Source organism: Rhincodon typus, chromosome 18 (genome assembly GCF_021869965.1).
Source record: "Rhincodon typus isolate 14 chromosome 18, sRhiTyp1.1, whole genome shotgun sequence".
Lineage (NCBI taxonomy): Eukaryota > Metazoa > Chordata > Chondrichthyes > Orectolobiformes > Rhincodontidae > Rhincodon > Rhincodon typus.
In genome coordinates, this window is record NC_063349.1 from 6,544,709 (window position 1) to 6,565,021 (window position 20,313).

Here is a 20,313-nt window from a genome sequence, read left to right on the forward strand (position 1 = left end):
TCAAATTCCACAATGGCAGATGGTGAAATCTGAATTAAATTAAAATGTGAATTTTTTAAGAAGCAGGTCTAATAATGACTATGGTCAATAATTGTAAAAACCCATCTGGTTAACTCATGTCCTTTTACGGAAGGAAATCTGCCATCATTCCTTGATCTGACCTTAAAATGATTCCAGACCCACAGCAATGTGGTTGATTCCTGACTGCCCTCTGAAATGGCGCAGCAAGCCACTCAGTTCAAGGACAATAAAGGACTGGTAATAAGTTTTGGCGTAGCCAGTGACAACCACATCCCGTGAATAATTTTTTAAAAAAATTGTTGGGGTGGAATGCTGCCACCAATCGTCATTAAATACACAAGCAGTTTAAATAGTCTCCTCCTTCCTGAACTGAGTCTAGGGCTGAGAGGTGACCTTATAGAGGCTTATAAGATCATGAGGACCATGGATAAGGTGAATAGCCAAGGTCTTTTCCCCAGGGTAGGGGAGTCCAAAACTAAAGGGCATAGGTTTAAGGTGAGAGGGTAAAGATTTAAAAGGGACTTAAGGGGGATCTTTTTCACACAGAGGGTGGTTCGTGTATGGAATGAGCTGCCAAAGGAAGTGGTGGAGGCTAGTACAATCACAACTTTAAAAGGCATCTGGATGTGTATATAAATAAGAAGGTTTTAGATGGATATGGGCCAAATGCTGGAAAATAGGACTAAATCAGTTCAGGATATCTGGTCAGCACGGACAAATTGGACCTAAGGGTCTGTTTTCGTGCTGTACAACTCTATGACTCTATAAGAGCCTATTTGGTTAAGGATGAATCACTGGTGAGTCTTAACAAGAAGAGGCACTTGTTTGAACAACAGGTAGTTTAGGAAATCTGCCATAGGTACAAATTCCCTTAAGGTTTGTCGTGGTACAATGGTTCTACTTACCTCTAGGCTGGAAAGCCCAGCTTCAAGTCCCAGAAATGTGTCATAATGTGCCTGAACAAGTTGATTAAAAATATCTACAAATTACATTGACTTGTTAGATTCGATAACCAGGACGATCAGGAAGCAATGATGAGACATCTGTCTCCAGTGGGATCTTAAACTAAACTCCTCTTTCCCAACTCAAGGTGATGAGATCCTCAGGTTGAGTGGAGCTTAATGGAGTTCCAATGTTAACCTTTTCAGAACTATTACCTGATACAACACTTGTCATCTTTCTTATTCCTTCTTTTACAAGTACGGGGTGATCTTGCCCAATGAGTGGAATGGCTATAAATGTGAATGTAGTTGGATGGATAGAAAGCTGGAACAGAGTTGGCAGGATCCAATACTTGGGTTGAAGTAGGTTTTAATGTGGTATACCTCATGGAATAGCACCATAACCACTTTACCTCTTGGTGTATATGTGACATGTGAGGGTCAATGTTCAACTATGAAGAACAGCCAATTTTGGGTGAGGTTACATACACATACCAGAGAGATTTGGCAGCCTTGGGAGAAGAAGTAGGCAAAACTGGATGGAGGAAATTGAAGTTAAAACTTGGAATTTTTATTGTATCCCATTGAAATTTCATGCAGCGATTGTCTCGTTGGAATACAGTAATGGTAATGTAGCAACCATGGCAACCGTTCTCCACCAGTGATCTTTCACAAGCAACCTCAAGGGCAGTGAAAAGATAACTATTTGACTGCAGGGTGTCCAAAACATTCACACGGAGGAGCACATCTCAATTTTTGTCCTCTGGGAGACTGGTAAGCAGTTTTCAGAAAGATAAGGGTTATCATGTCAGGAAACAGGAATTTCAGGAAGTAAAGCAATTCCAAAGCAATAATTTATTAATTAAAATGAAAGATTAAGAACAATTACAGTGCCAAACAGTGGAGTTAACTAATAATTTTGTTTTTCTTGCTGTTTGTATCCCAGTAAGGAGCAGAGCTATAGAGAGGCAAACTAGACCCCAAATCCTGATTGCAGGGACGGAGGTAGGGAATGGGCTGAGCTAAGGAGCTAGATTTCATTAATGCTGACCTTGGTTTGCCCCTAATGGGGCACACTTTTAGCAAGTCACGACAGAATTCACACGGAAGTGGGGAGTGCAGTGCCTGATTGCCTTAGTTTTCCTCCCCTCCTGCTTTGCGGATGGGTTTTTGGACAGGGAAGAGGATGATTGTGTATCTGGCTCAGTTTCACTTTCCCTACACACTCCCATCCATTTGTACACCCAACCACCCAGGCCACACATTCACTTACCCACAAACACGTGTTCACTCACCAAACACAAGTCACCCTATAGAACACACACATTCTCTTATATACACACACAGACACACTTGTATTGACTCTACCATGCACACATTCACTCTCACATACAAACACAAACTTTCACTCATTCACTCTCAAACATATCCACTTTCGCTCACCCAACTCAATTCAGCGAATTTCACTCACTCATTGACACTCACCCACTTTCATCAGATGACACCCACTCACTTGCGCTCTCGTTCACTCACTCACTCATGCCCACCATCGGTTCACTCACTCACTCATTGCCCACTGTTGGTTCCAGGAGAGCTCGTTGAACAATATAACTGATCAATATCACTGAGAAGCAGAACCAGGTGACTGTGATGGTGTCAAAAAGCCCTTCCCCCTGCCCGGTAAGTCCTGAGCTATGCCATAGCCGTAGCCACCATAGTCATGATTTTCCATTTCCCCCTGACTGACCCTGCTGACTCATATTTCCCTTCTTGCCCCTGTCTCGCTGTAACCCTCACTGTTCTCCATTCCCCACCTCCCCACCCGACTCTCCGTTGTGGCTCCAGCCCTGGTATTGAGTGAAAACACTCACAGTGCGACTCCCTGCTCCAATTGCAGCTGATGACCTCACTGTTACTTGCAACAAATGCAGAGGAGAGACGACCTCTGATTGTAGGAGCAGCTGCTTGCTTCCAGTCACATTGCTGGTATTTTTAACAATAGCTTGATGTGAGCTGTTCTGGGCTGCCTGTTGGTCGGGCCTACTTTAGAGGATACAGTATGCACATTAACAACTTGCATTGAATAATAAAATGTTCTAAGACACCTCACAGAAGCTTATCAAACAATATTTGATTGCGAGCCATGTGAGAGGAAATTTGAACAAGTGATATAATGTTTAGTCGAAGAGTTGGGTCTAAAGGAGCAGCTGGAAGGATATTGGAGCGGTTCCAAATGTCGATGCCTAGACAGCCGGAGTCAGGGCAGCCAGTTGTGGAGCGGGGCGCAAAACACAGACCTTGAATGGAATTGAGAATAAGGATGAGAACATTAAGGTTGAGGCTGTGCAGGAGCAGAGGCCAGTGCAGATTCTGGGCGAAGAGCAGAGGAATGGGATTGATTGATTTTCAAATGCCAATTTACAGATATGTTGGGCTGAGTGGTCTCCAGGCAAATTGTAGCATTCAGTGAATACCTGTTAGCAAAGGTCAGGATATGAATTCTAATAATTTCATTATGGTGATTTAGTCTATTCTTTGTTTTGCAATCTGTTCTCCCTCCTCTGGTTCTCTGCATTAATAACCAGAATACAGAAGAGCAAGGCTATGATTGATGTATGAGGTCTGCTTTAAGTCATGTGAAATTGATGCTTAAAGACTTCTTTCTTTTAGGCTTTGTTGTGGCCACTTCTGTTTACCATGTTATAGGAAGGATATTATTAAGCTAGAGAGGGTTCAGAAGAGATTTACCAAGATGTTGCCTGGTATGGAAGGTTTGAGTTATAAGGAGAGGCTGGATAGGCTGGGATTTTTTTTGCTGGAGCTTAGGAGTTTGAGAGGTGACCTTAGAGGTTTATAAAATCATGAAGGATATAGATAGGCTAATGATAGGTGTCTTTTTCCAGGAGTGGGGGATTTCGAGACTAGGGGTTGAGAAAAGAGACATTTTAAAAAGACATGAAGGGTATTTTTTTTTATAAAGAGAGTGGTTTGCATGTGGAATGAACTTCCTGAGAACTGGTCGATGTGGGCATAATTACAACATTTAAAAGACACTTAGATAAGTATAAAGAAAAGTTTGGAGGGATATGTGGTAAGTGCAGGCAGCTGGGACTAGTTTAGTCGGGATTAGTTTGGCATGTACTGGTTCAACTGAAGGGTCTGATTCCATGCAGTATGATTCTATGACTCTATCATAAAAGAGGCCAGCGTTGCTATTTAATTCTCTGATTTTATGCTTCTTTCATATGAATATCATTGACTTGTACTTTTTTTGGTCATAATTAAATCACTAGCTTGTATTGATGGTTCAATGAAAACAAAACATCAATAAGGTTTTCAAGTACTTTCAAAACTTAGGCACTTTTCAGGTGTCATGTTTTTTCAACTAAATTTCTTGGCTGGCATTGTTATTTCGATTCGGTGAAATTTCTTTATGTTTTATTTATTTTAGTTTGGTTCCATGCAAATTAATCGGAAAAGAATAGGTGAAGCATTTGAATTGTTTACGACATAGTTTTTGAAAATGTTTGCAGCTTGCATTGTCCCTTGTGCTGAATATGAGACATCTGAAATCAATTGCTAATGTATGCAAACTATGTAATAATAACTCCCTCAAAAAATCTTGTGAAAAATGTGATTATTACGGTTTGATTTTCGAGGCCTCTGATAAGCCTGGATCTTGACCTTGTTTTCCATCTCAACCTGTAGAGGACCATTCTTGGCTATCAGCCCCCACGGTAAACACATTCCAGTTCTTCCCTTCCATACACAAAACCCATTCTCACAATTCTTACCCATCCCCCCAACAATGGTTAAGGGGTCAAGAGTTGTCCTCAGTGCTCCTGAATTAGAGAAATACTTAGATTGGATTCCTGCTGCTGCTTAAAGTCCAGCAACTCCTGACTGAACGTTCTGATTGTATGCGGGTCTAGGCCCGAAACGTCAGCTTTCCTGCTCCTCTGATGCTGCTTGGCCTGCTGTGTTCATCCAGCTCTACACCTTGTTATCTCTGATTGTATGCGAGCTTTGAGTGATGGCAGGAATGGTTTTGGCTGTGACGCTGCCGCAGTTAAACAGCGTACTAATATCCCCTACGTGCAGGTTTACCTTCAAAGAATAGCCGTTTAGGAGATATTGTCAAGTACCTTCTGATTATACCCCAAGGTGAGTTCTTCCTTTTATTCCATTCCAAACGACTCCCATGATTAAAGGCAATCTGTTTGTTACCTTTGCTTCCTGTTAATTCCTGGAAATATTAACTCGAATATGTCTGTTTCTAACTTGAGCATTTTGTGGTCATTTATAGAAACCAAGTGAAATATTGCAACACCTCAAAATCCCCTGGAGGTCTCAATTAAGTCGTCAGTCTGGGCCTGTTTTGACATTTCTATTTAACTTACACGGCTATTAATGTGGAGTGCAGCTGTTTAACAGGTGCAGCGTGTCACTGATAGTGGATATGATTAAATATTTAGCTTTTTTTTTGCCAATGTTCTTTCCTTGTTTCTTGAAGCCTCTGGAGATTGTGCTATGCTGAATAAGATTGACCTTGCGATAACAAGGTTAGGCTGCTTTCCCAAGGCAGCAGGATGTATAGATGGAGTCAATGGATGGAAGGTTGACTTGAGTGATGGACTGGTCTGTGTTTATGACTTTCCCTGTTGGTTCCTCTCGAAACAATCCAGAAAGCTCTTTCAGCCTTGTAGAAACAAGTTTTGATATTGCAACCCTGACCCCGTTTCTAAGGGAATCAACCTTCATGCTGCTGAGGGGTTAATGTCCGGTCAATTTTACAATGTCACTATACGCGAACAGGCATGGAAATCAAGTAAGTTACCTATCACAGGTGCATAATTCTTTGAAACTTGCATCACTGGTAGATAGGGTGATTAAAAAGGCGTTTATCACACTTGCCTTCATTGCTCAGACTTTTGAGTACAAAAGTTGGGATGTCGTGTTAAGGTTGTACAGAATATTGGTGAGGCCTCTTGTGGAGCACTCTGTGCAAGTCTGGTTGCCCTGTTACAGGAAGAAGATTAATAAACAGGAGAGGATTCAGAAAAGATTTACCAGGATGTTTCTGGGAATGGAGAGTATGAGGTATAAAAATAGACTGAAAAAACTGGGACTTCTTTCTCTGGAATGTAGAAGGTTGAGGGGTGACCTTATAGAGATTTATAAAATCATGAGGGGCCTAGATAAGATGAATGACAAGGGTCTTTTCCCTAGGGTAGGACAGTTCAAAATTAGGGGGCATAGTTTTAAGGCAAGAGGGGAAAGATTTAAAAAGGAATGACTTTTTTACACAGAGAGTGGTTTGTGTGTGGAATGAACTGCCAGAGAAAGTGGTGGATGTGGGTACAGTTATAGCATTTAAGTTCATGAATAAGAAGGATTTGGAGGGATATGGGCCAAGTGTGGGCAGGTGGGACTAGTTTAGTTTGGGGTTTTGGTCAATGTCAACTGGTTGGACCGAAAGGTCTGTTTCTGTATTATATGGTTCTGTCTCTCTGATGTCTGGGTGATGAAACATCACCTCATGCCTAGTTGGTGTTAAGGATCAGATGTAAAATGAGTTGTGGAGTCTCAAGCCACATGGACATGGGATCACAACAGTAAGATGTGGCACACTTTGGTCCTGATTTGACCTGGTCTCCCACTCAGAACCTGGTATGGGGGAACAGGCTCAGTGCCCAGGCACATATGGGGGCAGTTTGGACTGAAGAACATTGGCGCAGGGCGGTTCATTTGGTTTATCCGAAACGAGTGAATGTGGTTGTGTGTGTATATCGGTTTCCTGGCATCTGTGGTGCTTTTCTTGGTCTTGTCGAGTTACATCCCGAGAGCAAAGCATCCAGCGGAGATAATGTTTACAATGTTAAACGCATCCACTGACGACGGACTTGTGATATTCATTGGACAGTCCAAGGCTCTGCCATTGGCCTGCAGAAGACAGCTTCAACAGTGATCTCCTGGAATCAAATTTAGGAAGAGATTAATGTAAGGCCATTTTGCCTGTCTCTCCCATGTTGCTATCCCTCATCTTGTTGGCTATATAGTTCACTGATGGAAGGGAAGCACAGTTAGGGTGAATGATTTTGGACTCACATTGAAATGTACTTGAGTCAGTGATTGGTGAATTACATTCACAGTGTAAGAGAGATGTGAAGGTATCATATAATGAAAACAATTTCAGTGGGACCCCATTGGTCTTTAAGTGCGTTTCTTGATGACTGGATCATTGAATCTCCAGCATGATTTTTATTTTAACCTTGACATACTTCAGGATAATATGTTTCATTACCGGAAAACGACTGGTTCTCAGGCTTATTAAGATTTGTTTCCAACATCTTTACTGTCGGGGACAGTAAACCCAATGTCCTTGCGCGATATAAACTGCAGCTAAAGTGCATGATTCATCCTGGGAAGGTTTTAATGCCCATTTTGATGAATTTTTACCATTTTAACCAGTGAAGTGTGGCAGGTCATGCAATCCCAGGTCTTTTGGTGAACAGTGGAGTTTCGAGGGGCTCCCAAGGAGCAATAGTACTTGATGAGTTGGTCAAAACCGGGGTGCTTGGCAGCACTGAGAGAGATTCCAAGCCAGCAGTGCCCACTATCAATCCCCTGGTGGCTAGCGTCAGCAGTCTGGAAAATTACCCACATATTTATGTATTGTGTAGATAATGCCTGGAATTTTTCCTGCTGAACAGGCAAGTCGCAGGATGCAATCAGGTCAAATCCACCCTCCAGTTGCTGATTTATGACTGTTCCAGTATATCAGCCTTGCTGCCTTCCCATCGCAACTTCAGAAACCCCACTTAAAGCAGCCGATGGCCATTTATTAACTTATCCAATAGACTCTGTGCTGACTTACTCGAGGCCCAGCTTGTGGATGAGGCTGGAACCCACAAGCTGAGAACCTGAAGGGGAGAGGTGTTACCAAATGAGCCACACTGAGCACCAGTACATGAAATTGAACTGCACCCACATCCTTCTTGGAGCTCTCCATTGTGATCCCTGTTGACCAGACCATAACAGTATTGTCACTTGACTGTGAATAGGTAGAAACGTTGTGGGGAGGTGAATTTGAGCAAGTACCCTCCATATTAAAAGCCTTTATCAAGAGGCTTGTGAAGCCTGAAATAGGCGAATGGGCAACTCCTCTGGATGTCTTAGAGAACACCCGTCTATTTCCACATAAAGCCTCTGCTTTCACAAAATGAAAAAGCCCTTTTTCCAAGTCCTTGCTGATATACATTCCTAAATTACTGACCCACTTATGAATGGAAGATCCGTCATTGGTAGGGGGGAAAGCGGACAGTGTCTTTTTCGGTATGTTGTAAATTCCAATATCTAGATGGTGGGGCTATGGAGAGAATGTTGCCAGACTCCAATTGTCATCCTTAAGGATAGAAAGAATTGCATTTATATAGCACCTTTCACAAACTCAGGACTTTGCTGAAGCATTCATGCTTTTATAATTTGGGACATGCAGCAGCCAAACTGCACAGCAAACTCCCACAAACAGCAGCGTGGTCATGATCAGATGATGTGTTTTAGTGATGTCGATTAAGGAATCATTATTGGCCATTGCATCAGGAGAATCCTGCCTCTCTCCTCATGGGATCCTTTATGCGATCAGAGGGCAGATTAGGGGATTGGTTTAGTATCACATCTGGAAGAACACTCAAGCCTTATTTGTACAGAGCAAAGCAAGAATTCTCACTCCTTTTTGTTTTAATCTTCATCTGTCTCTCCCTCGCAGGCCAATCTGTGCTTTGTGGACATTGACAACCACTTCATCGAGCTGCCAGAAGACTTCCCCCAGTTCCCAAACAAGCTGGAGTTCATCCAGGAAATCTCCGAGGTGCTGCTGCAGTTTGGGATCCCACCCGAGGGGAACCTGCACTGCAGCGAGAGCGCCACCAAGCTAAAGAACCTGGTGCTGGATGACCTGGCCAACGACAAGAAGAATGGCAACCTGACCAGCAACACCATCAACATGTACGAGCTGCTGAAGGGCAACGAGACATTGGCTCGGCTTCAGGCATTGGCCAAACGCACTGGGGTGACGGTGGAAAAGATGGAGATTGCCCCCCAGCTGGCAGCGGCGAAGGAGAAGGACACCAAGTGCCAGAACAGCGAGGAAGAGCTGCGGGATTACAAGCTCACCGTGCAGCTCCGAGAAGTGTTTGCCAACCGCTTCACCCAGATGTTCGCCGACTACGAGGCCTTCGTCATCCAGCCCACTCAGGACATGGACGCTTGGCTCACCAACCGTGAGCAGATGCAGAATTTCGACAAGGTAATCGCTGTTGTCCTGTCCACTCATGTATGTTGGACCATCCCTTTGCAATGTCAGAGATATAGCCAGCCTGGCCTCTATTACCTGCACTGCTTTCATGATCAATATTTGCTGGAGTGTCTTTCACCAATTTGAGACCTCCCTAAGCACTTCACATTCATGATAAGATATCTGTAAATGTTCAAACGCAGACAAAAAGGGCACCGCAGTAGTTCAGTGGTTAACACTGCTGCCTCAGTGCTAGGGATCCGGTTTTGATTCCACCTTCGGACGACTGTGTGGAGTTTGCACAATCTCCTCGTGTCTGCATGAGTTCCCTTCAGGTGCTCCAGTTTCCTCCCGCAGTCCAAAGATGTGCAGGTTAGGTGGATTGGCTGTGCTAAATTGTCCAAAAATTTGTAGGTTAGATGGACTAGCCATAGGAAATGCAGAGATATGGTGGGCCCAGGTAGGATGCCCTTCAGAGAGTCAGTGCAGACTCAGTGGGCTGAATGGCTTTTCTCTGCACTGTGGGGCTTCTTATGAGTCAATGAAATACCCTTTGAAGTGTGGTTGCTGCTATAATGTAAGACATACAGCACAGTCAGCTATGGAACAATACAGGGACAGCAGTGGCTGGCCTAATCAAGAGGCCCAGAGACTAACCTCTTGGGGACAGCAAGGTTCAAAACCCACCACGGCAACTGATGAAATTTGCATTCAGTTATTAAACGTGAAACTTAAAGCTAAGGCTCTGCAGTAGTGCCGTGAAACTACCATTTGCTGATGAATTGCATTCTGTTTAGCTTGAGCCCCTGCCAACCTAATTTCCAACCAGTGCCCCCTTATTGCATAAAGGATTGACTCAGTAACAAACCACAGAGGCTGTGAGTTTAGAATGCCAACCTATTCTGGCAGTGATTGAAGGCAAGAGATATGCAGGCATGGTGAAGTGACACAGCACGATCCCAGTCCAGGTTCAATTCCTGAAAGCTGGATCAAACATCTTGAAAAACCTCTCCCCTTTCCCTTCAATTTTACACACCCTGAACCTGTAAGTGAAGTTAGGTTAAATTTACAGGTTGGTTCTACCTCCCCTCATCCACCCACAGGTGGCCCGGCTGCATTACCGATCCTTAGACGTCAAACGCTTCCTTTCTAAGAGTGTGTCCAATTCTGACTTCCTAAAACCCTGCCATTCTGAGCCCTGCCATTGTGACAAACCATCTAAAGCTACTTCAGGCTTTAGTAGCTATCCAAAGTATTGGCCCTACAAAGCAAAATGTTAAGAAGCTAAGAAGATATTCAACTAATGGAACTAATAACTATGATCGCAAAGCCAGTGATGTGGGATTTTGGTTGAGTAAATGGGGGAGGAACTATGTCCATCCACTGGCAGGAGGATTGGTCACCAGTAACTAGCATTAAAACCAGTCGGTAAAAGAAGGAACCATTGCTTTACTCTGAGTTATTACAATCTCGTGTCCTCTGCCCGAAAGGATGGTGAAAGCAAACTCAACATTAGCTTTTCAAAAGGGAATTGGTTATAAACTATTTTTTACAGGGCTGTGGATTCATGCAATGGGTCTAAATCGATAGAGAGACACAGGCATGATGGGCCAAATGGCTTCCTTTGCTGCTCCACTGTTCTGTCATTCGGTATTGTCATTACAAATGTGAAGGCTGCAGGTGAAAGGATGCTGTAGCTAGGCTGTTCACCCTAGAAAGGAGCTGGCCTGATAAAGATATTGAAGATGTGAATCAATACAGCAATCTAGAGCACAACCCAATTAAGCTGGAACAGTAAAACCGTGGGATACAGGTCCAAACTGACAACAGGGCACATTTAGCTCGTGCGTGGGAATGCTCTCCTCCAAATAGTGATTTATCATAGCTTCAAACTAAAAACATAACTGAATGGTTTCTATTTAACCACTTTACGGGAGAGTTGGTGGACTCGCAAAATGGGCTGCCCAGAGAAGCAGCAGGAGCTGATTGATGTGGCAGACTTGGGTTCTCCAATACTCAGAGGAACAATCCATTGGGAAAGGACTAGATGCAGAGATGGATAGTGGAGTTTTCGGTTCCTCTTCTTTCCATATGTCGCGTGGAATGGAATCCAAAGCAGGGCAATAAAGGAAAATCTATGAAATCATTTGACAGAAAGGTTGAATGGTGGAGGAGCTGTTCACTTTTTTTGGATGGGAGATTCCATGCATGGGAAATGGTGAGAATGCTAAAGTTATTGAGAAACAAAACAAGGTTGACTAGCAAGAGAAGCAAGTTGGATTTATTCAGTACCTGTGAGCAACTTACATACATTTGAAGAGTAGCCACTATTGCAAGCTAACACTGCTACCATTTTGCACACATTGAGGCCCCACAGTCAGCAATGTATTTTTGGTTGTGCGAACAATAACCAGGCATACGCCCATGCAATTTTTTAAGGGGATTGTTTCAACGTCCAGAGATACAGTTTCCCATCCGGTGTAACCATAAAGTTTTGTCCATCAGCAAGGATTGTACAATGGGAAAGCCAGTAGCACTGGACCAGTGAAAGACTGTGGAATTTGTGATCTGTCAGTAAAACTAGTCCTGACAACAAGAAGGCTGGTCATTGTACTAGTCAATATACTTGTTTCCCCAAGAACAGGGAAGACTGATGGATGACAGGATTGAGGTTGTAAAAGATAGATTAGATGTGAAGAAGATATTTCCACGGGCAGGAGTACCAGAACTGGTGCTGTAGAAATGAGATAGCCCCTTATAAAGGCAGCAGGAGAAACCTTTTCATCCAAACAATGCTTAGACAGTGAAATACTACAGACAACAGTTCAAGTCAATGGCATTAATGCATTTAACGAGTGCAGGATAAGGAGATTTAACTAATGTGTAATCTAATGGATAAAGTCAGAGACTTGAGGTGGGTGGCAGAGATGTCAAGGGTGAATGTAACATGTATAAAAAGTAGTTTACATCATCATTGGGAAGTGATGTAAGACCACATGACTAGGAGATGGTTCTCTCTAGCAGTCCCATTACAGAGGTAAAGCCTTGACCTGTATTTAATGAGTGTTCATTATGTTTAAATAAAAAGGTCACATTTGACCCTAGACCAAAAGGCTTCTGCAAAATTTACCAACCATTCTCCCGAGCCCAGTCACAGTATGAGGGGAAGCTAGATAAGCACAGAAAGAGGGAGAAATAGGAGGTTAGGTTAATGGGGTTGAATGAGGAGAAGTGGGAGAGCATTCATATGGAGTGTAAACACCAGCATGGGCTTTTGGGCCGAATGGCCTATTTTGTACTGGGAATATTGAGTAATGATTGCCTTGCTCAGACCGTTTGCCAATGCAGCGTTCTCTCAGTATTACACTCTATTATCAGTTTAGATTAAGGGGTTTAATAAGATTGTGTTTTAAAAACAAAAGTAATGAACTACTTACTTTCGTTTTAGGCATCGTTTCTGTCTGACCAGCCAGAGCCCTACCTCCCCTTTCTCTCCCACTTCATAGAAACTCAGATGTTTGCAACTTTCATTGACAACAAGATTGTATCACTGTGGGAGGAGAAGGAGCCTCTTCTCAGAGTGTTTGATTCACGCATTGAGAAGATGAAGATCTACAATGTTCGCGTCCCCACGTTACGCACCTCAAGTTATCAGAAATGCACTGTCTTGAAAGAATCTGGTGAGTGGCACCATTTTTGTCTGCTCAGTTATTTGGGTAGCGGGAGGTTGCTGTGGGGAGGATATTCTTGTGCAATTACGTTGGTGCCTTGTGATCAGGCTGACCTCAAACCAACTCTCAACTCACAATACAGAGCTCCCAAGGCAGAGACAAATTCAGCTACATTGCTGATGCTGTACACTGACCTTGGGCGACACTAAAGTCAATCCATGTTCCTGAGGCTGTGTATCGAGTGGACAACTCATCGAGATGATGCGCCTTGTTTTGTACTTATTGATGTTTGTGAATATGTTTAAAAGCTTTATAAAGCTCCACATTGCTGCCGTAGCATTGGGTTGACTGTTCCTCGAGGATTATCTGACCTTTAAGTGGAAAATAGCGATGGTAATGAAGTCACTTCCACATACAATTCCAAGGAAAGGCCCCAGAATCAAGTAAGTTGTTAGCACCGTCGAAACCTGTACAGATGCAATGACATTAACAATCAAGTGGTTTGTGCTTTTTTTTTAAATACTGCCATTTCAACCATATCAACAATTCACCTCTTCACCTTCTGTTCTCTCCCTTCTTAATCATAGTAACATAGGAAATTGGTGCAGAATTTGGCCACTCAAGTTTGTTCTCCATTTACCTAGATCATGATTGATCGTCTCTCTCAATGTCAGTTTCCTATACTATCCCTCTATTTTTAATACCCAATTTAAATTCTAGGACCACTACAGCCTGCGGACCATCCATTCAGCATTTTTTTACATATGCTAACTCACATAAGCTAACGCCTTGCCCCCTGTCTCACCCTCTCACCTTCCAAGACTAGCCTGAGAATAATAGTTCTTCAGCTTTACCCTAACCTTTCACCCTTAGCCATGAATAACGCTTAATGTCTGATCAGTGCAGTAAAGCTATGGACATTGGGAAAATTGAAACTTTCAAGAATGAGGTGGGGGAGGGTGTCAAAGGGTATGAAGTGAGACTGACTAACTAGAGTTGAGATACAGATCAGTTCTTTTCTAATAAAATAGAATCGAATCGAATCCCTACAGTGCAGAAGCAGGCCATTTGGCCCATTGAGTCCGCACTGACCCTCCCAGACCCACCCCATCCCTGTAACCCTGCATTTCCCACGGCTTTTTCACTTAGCCTTCACAATCTTGGACACTATGGGGCAATTTAGCACGGCCAATCCACCCTAACCTGCACATCTTTGGACTGTGGGAGGAAACTGGGAGTGCCCGGAGGAAACCCACGCAGACACGAGGAGAATGTGCAAACTCCATGCAGACGGTCGCCCGAGGATGGAATCGAACCCAGGTCCTTGGTGCTGTGAGGCATATGTGCTAACCACTGAGCTGCCCATTAATAAAACAGTGGATATATATTGTGAAGAATAAAAAGCTTACTGCTGGTTTAAATCTTCCACTCCTTAAACTGACCAAACTTAGGTTAGGGATTCTTTGTGTGACAATCATGGAGAGTCTAACACTCATAGAATGCCTACAGTGTGGAAACAGGCCCTTTGGCCCAACAAGTCCACACTGACCCTTGGAGCATCCCACCCAGACCCATCCACCTATAACCCACACACCCCTGAACTCTACGGGCAATTTAGCATGGCCAATCCACCTAGCCTGCACATCTTTGGACTGTGGGAGGAAACTGGAGCACCTGGAGGAGACCCATGCAGACACAGGGAGAATGTGCAAACTCTGCACAGACAGTTGCCTGAGGCTGGAATTGAACCTGGGTCCCTGGTGCTGTGAGGCTGCAGTGCTAACCACTGTGCCACTGTGCCACTCCCATTTGATGCATTTGACTTCCCACATTGCCTCACCAATCAACAATTACAAAGCATTAATGGCCAGATTATCTGTTTCTGTAAGAGGTAAACATGGTCTGAGACACCAGAGAGAATGTTCCTTCCCTACTTTGTATGGTATCAAGAGGCCTTTTGAATTTACCTGAGGGTGTAGCTGGAGCCTACAGTTCAAGTCTGACTAGAACCCCCCAACTTTCAATCTATGAGGAGAACATGATATCACTGATCCATAACTAACACTAATTCAACTCCTGGTCCTTGACTGTTGGCAGATGACAGAACTAGCATTAGCTTCAGGGGTCTGAGGCAAAGGAAAGTTAAAATCAGAAGCTCCCTCCTGGGATCTCTTCTGGAATACCTGTGGGATGTGGATACTGGGCATGATTCTGCAATTCAGTTGAAATGTCTACCAATACTGAACAGCATGTGGCAGTGGTGGGAAATTCTGGTGAGCAGAAAGCTGCTAAACCAGCATTAATTAACTTTTCTTCTCAATTAGAGTATGAAATGATCACAAAACGTGACAATTTCGCCAAAGTATTGTGGAACTGGAGCTTCAATGTCAAATGAAAATGCCACCACTGAGTGCTGCTAACTCAGTGAAGTGTGCAGGAGCTCAATTAACTGCCACAAACAGAAGCTTGTTTCATGTTACGCAGAGTGTATAAATGCAAATACTATTGCGTTCAATAGCTAAGCCGTTCTGTTTTGTTTTAGTTTCCCTGTCACGCTGTTGTAATTGTGTTTCCTCTAAAGACCCACTGTTGACTGCTCTTCCTGTAAAGTTAATAGTTTTGACTTGAACAGTTATGTTTGACATACATTCTAATTCTTTGCCTCATTTCCCATGCTGCAGCAGCTCCATCTCAAACAACCTCTTATGCTTTTTTCACGCCAGCATATTACATATGCCCTTTCCAGCAGTTCAGTGCTTTCAATATTTTGCCTAAGTGAAAATCCAGACAGTAAGTGTTGGCTCCAATTGGGAAGGAAGCTTTGGCTGTTGAGGTTGGTTAAATAGCTGTCAGATAATTTTCCACAAAGTATTTTCCGTGGCTGTCTATCCCAGAATAGGCACCATGCCCTCCAAAAGGATGGTAACTCAACTTTAACTCTTCAGCTGAGATCCACACAGGGACTGACGCCTGTTGGACACAATTGGTTTGATCAGTAAGCAACTTCTGCCTAGCAACAAGCCATTGCATGTCTAAAAAGGCCAATGGGTTGAAGATCACCATCTCAGCCCAAGAGCATCCCAAACGAAGAGAGAAATCCCAATTGCAGCCTATAATCGATCTGGAAAATCTTCACTAATCCAACCCCATTCCAGAACAATGTGATCGAACAAAGTAAGCTATACTGGATCCCTGTATCCAGACCCATTGGGATCGAGCATCTCAATCCCCAGAAATTGGCTCAATGAAAACAATGGCTCAAATTTGTGACCAACTAGAACAAAGACAAGTGGATTCCCTGCCTGGCAGAACAACTCAAGGTTGGAATCCAAGAAGGAAGAAATAGCCAGTGTCCAGTGAAGACAGTTTGGTGCTAAGTCATATTTTCTCTTGACAGCATTGACTGGGACAAGCTTGCTGTGAACTGTTCAGATGACAAACCGCTCATTGAGCTGCTTTAAGCTTTGAAACACGTTAGATGCGACAGTCAAGAAGGCACAACAATGCATCTTCTTTCTCAGGCAGCTCAGGAAATTTGGCAAGTCCATAAAGTCCCTCACTGCAGATGCACCATTGTAAGCATACTGTCCGGGTGCATAACAGCCTGGTATGGCAACTGCTCTGCCCAGGACTCTAAGAAGCTACAGATGGTGGTGTGTGCAGTCCAGACCATCATTGAAGCCAACCTTCCATCCATTTACACAGCTCACTGCTGCGGAAAGGCTGCCAACATCATTAAAGACCCATCACATTCCAGTAATGCTCTCCTACAATCTCTTACATTGGGTAGAAGATACAGAAGCCTGAACACACGCACCAGCAGGTTCACGAACAGCTTTTTCCTGGCTGTTAACAGACTGATGAATGGACTCTGTAGCCTCAAATGATGCTGATCTGGCTAACATTGATCTCGCTTAGTGCACGCCTTATGCAATATAACCTGTATTCTTTTGTCGAAGTCTTTTTGATCTGTACATCCTTTGCTTACTATTATCTGCCTGTGCCGCATGTAAACAAAGCTTTTCATTGTATTTTGGTACATGTGACAATAAATCAATCAGTGTCTTATCAATGAGGCAGAACAGCGGCAGAGAAGAAACGAAAAGGAAGTAAATCTTACACTCCCAGATCGTGCTATCCTGTGGGGCGTGCTTGCCCATGTACCCAAAGATACATGGGTTGAGAATTGACCTGTTTAGTCATATGAAGACCCGTGTCAGAATCTTGTGACCCTGAGTAGATGTCACAATTCAATGGAAGGTGACAAGTGTCATTCACAATCAGTGAGGAAGCTTCAACAGTTGAACTTGATCAGGTTTCTACCCACACATTTTCTGCAAGGATCATTGGTAGCCATCAAGTGCAGGAACCAAGGCCAGTCCTGCCCTCCAAAGCTATTTATACATCCTCAACTGAGATTGGCTAACATGCCTTGGGTTGGATTGATGACGCTGCTGTTGTTTGATCTGTACATCCTTTGCTTGCTGTGATCTGCCTGTACCGCTTGTAAACAAAGCTTTTCACTGTATTTTGGTACATGTGACAATAAAATCAATCAAAACAAAAACTGCTGGAAATCACAGCGTGTCAGGCAGCATCTGTGAAGAGAGTGCAAGCTAATGTTTCAATTCTAGACGACTCTTCATCAGAGCTCGGAGGAGATTAGAGACCCTAGAGGAATATAGAAGGTGCAGAGAAGGAAGTCCAAGTGCGACCTCTTGTGTGTACCTCTGTTGTACATTGTTTTGTCCCACAACAAACTGGTGAAGGAAAGCTCTAGTAAAGGTTGAGTTGATACTTTGTCCTGAACGTTGTTCAGTTGTTTTCTCAAGAGGGCTGAGATCATCAGGGGCAGCATATAAATCTGAAGATGTCCACGGTGGTGTGAAATACGTTTGCAGAGCATGTTTATTCATTACCCGCGGTGACTGACACTATCGAACATTGGTGACCAATTTTCTGTCACATTTTCCAGTTTATTTCTCCCACTTGGTCACAGAGAGTTATGTTCCCGGTTATGGGCCTAATGCTAATCAATAAGCTTTTCTGTTTTCCCTGTTGTACTTCAGTTGTTCTCGTTATGATAACCCCTGAGGGGATTCATAGAGAAAAGGTTTTCATATCGAGTACTTATTTTTTGTTTCCAGACAGCTGGCTTGCTCGAAGGCATTGTTCCTTCGACATCCAAGCACCAGAGCCTCACATGCTTTACCCAGAAGACAAGGAAGCAACTGATCAACGTAATAACAGAATTACTATTGATTTTTCCACAGCTAATTCCATGGAGTGGGCGATGGAGTAAATCACTGCCTTGTCTAACAACAGCACTTGATAATAACCAGGGTGTCCCAGTAGAAGGCAAGCTGAGCTTTTCTCTGAATGAATAGACATGGAGGAAACCCCATGCAAAATGACACGTGATAAAACCCGCCAGACAAAACTAAATTTAGTTGCACGGATAACCCAGTGTTGCACTCATCCATTCAAATCAGACATTGCTAGTGTTTCACTCTCCTCCCTGCACTAAGATTCTCAACCCTGACTAGCGCAGTGGGAGTAAGCTCCCTTCAGAGAGAACAAAGATAAATCATTTACTGTGTTTCTGCTGCATCTGCAGTAGACCCTGACGGGAAATTGGATGTCACTGAACATTTTTTGCAGAGAATCTCAAGTACAATTCTTCCAAGGTCTAGATTCTAGTTATCTGCAGTCGATGTCAAAAGCTTCTCCAGAACGAAAGTCTTTTGAAATAAATGTCAATTGTATAGGTGCCATATTTTTAAAAAAAAATATTCAGCAGACTTTTATTTCCATAAACTGCTCAGTCATTTTGCAAATGATTTGAAAATATCTCTGGTTGAAATTTGTTGCCTGACCTTGTGACAGAACTAAGCAGGGTTTTACAATCTCCTTAAACAGGAAATAAAGTCTGCCTGGCATATTTATGTAAAATAGCCTTCCTTTTTGTAGATTTCAAATACGTTAGCCTTGGAAATGCTCTGCAGTTACTAACTTTTGACTTATTGCAGAGTCTTACAACTGTTGACCCGTTTTCAATTATTGACACATTCACACACTCTGTTTAACTATTGGCACATACCTGGGACCCCATCTGTTACTGCTATCAACATCCTGAGGGTTACTATTGACCAGAAACTCAACTGGACCTGCCATATAAACACAGTGACCACAAGAGAAGGTCAGAGGCTGGGAATACAGTGGTGAGTAACTCACCTCCTGACTCCCCAGAGCCTATCCACATTCTACAAGGCACAAATCAGGAATGTGATGGAATACTCCCCACTTGCCTGGATGGGTGTAACCCCAACCACACTCAAGAAGCTTGACACCATCCAGGACAAAACAGCCCGCTTGACTGGCACTACATCCACAAACATTCACTCCCTCCACCACCGACGTTCAGTAGCAGAAATGCATACTAACCACAGAATGTACTGCAGAAACTCACCAGAGATCCTCAGACAGCACCTTCCAAACCCATGACCACTTCCATCTAGAAGTTCAAGTTCCCCTCCAAGCCACTCACCATCGTGACTTGGAAATGCAATCGCTGTTCCTTCACTGTCGCTGAGTCAAAATCACAGAATTCCCTCCCCAATGGCATTGGGAGTCAACCCACAGTGGTTCAGGAAGGCAGCTCACCACCAGCTTCTCAAGGGCAACTAGGGATGGGCAAGAAATGCTGGCCTAGCCAGCAACACTCACATACCACGAATGTATAAAATGAAAACTACTGACATATTCCTACCAATCCATTGTTTCTATTGACACATCCCTGGGGCACTCCTATTCCTATTGACCATTCCGGGTGACCCTATGTAACTCTTGACTCATTCTTAGTGACCTCTTTTAAATTCTGATATATTCCCTCATGCTGGCCGTTGCAACATTTGTTTGGACAATTGTCAAAATATTATTTTTCTGATTCAAGCGATCAACCACAGCAACAGATTTGTCAAGTGAGGGACACCTGGAGAACCCAGGAGCCATTATTTTAACATAAGCCTTGATTAAAGTGCCAATAAACTTCAGATTTAATGTAGCAGTTGCTGTGGTACACAAAGGAAATGATCAGATAAAGATAACGACAGGATAAAGAGAACCTTGAGCATTAAGCAGAGAAACCCAGGATTTAGGAGGCTGATTGAGCTACCTGTCTCTTTCCCTCTGGGGGTCATTAAGTGCAATAATGAGAAGGACAGTAGTGGTAGCACACACTGATACACAAACTGGCACTAATTTGATAACTGTGCATCTAAATCTGGATACCCCAAAAATTTGAGACAACAAGGTGTAGAGCTGGATGAACACAGCAGTCCAAGCAGCATCAGAGGAGCAGGAAAGCTGACGTTTCGGGTCTAGA

At 43.4% G+C, this 20,313-nt stretch overlaps 1 protein-coding gene across 1 annotated transcript in view; it reads left to right on the plus strand.

Moving 5' to 3' along the window:
- Positions 1 to 20,313, plus strand: part of LOC109935136 (DENN domain-containing protein 5B-like) — a 125,523-nt gene that overhangs the window by 42,457 nt on the left and 62,753 nt on the right. The window contains exons 3-6 of the mRNA XM_048607812.1: positions 8,731 to 9,270; positions 12,707 to 12,938; positions 15,254 to 15,291; positions 18,077 to 18,169. Of these exons, the coding sequence (XP_048463769.1) occupies positions 8,731 to 9,270; positions 12,707 to 12,938; positions 15,254 to 15,291; positions 18,077 to 18,169 (903 nt within the window). The remainder of the gene's footprint in view (positions 1 to 8,730; positions 9,271 to 12,706; positions 12,939 to 15,253; positions 15,292 to 18,076; positions 18,170 to 20,313) is intronic.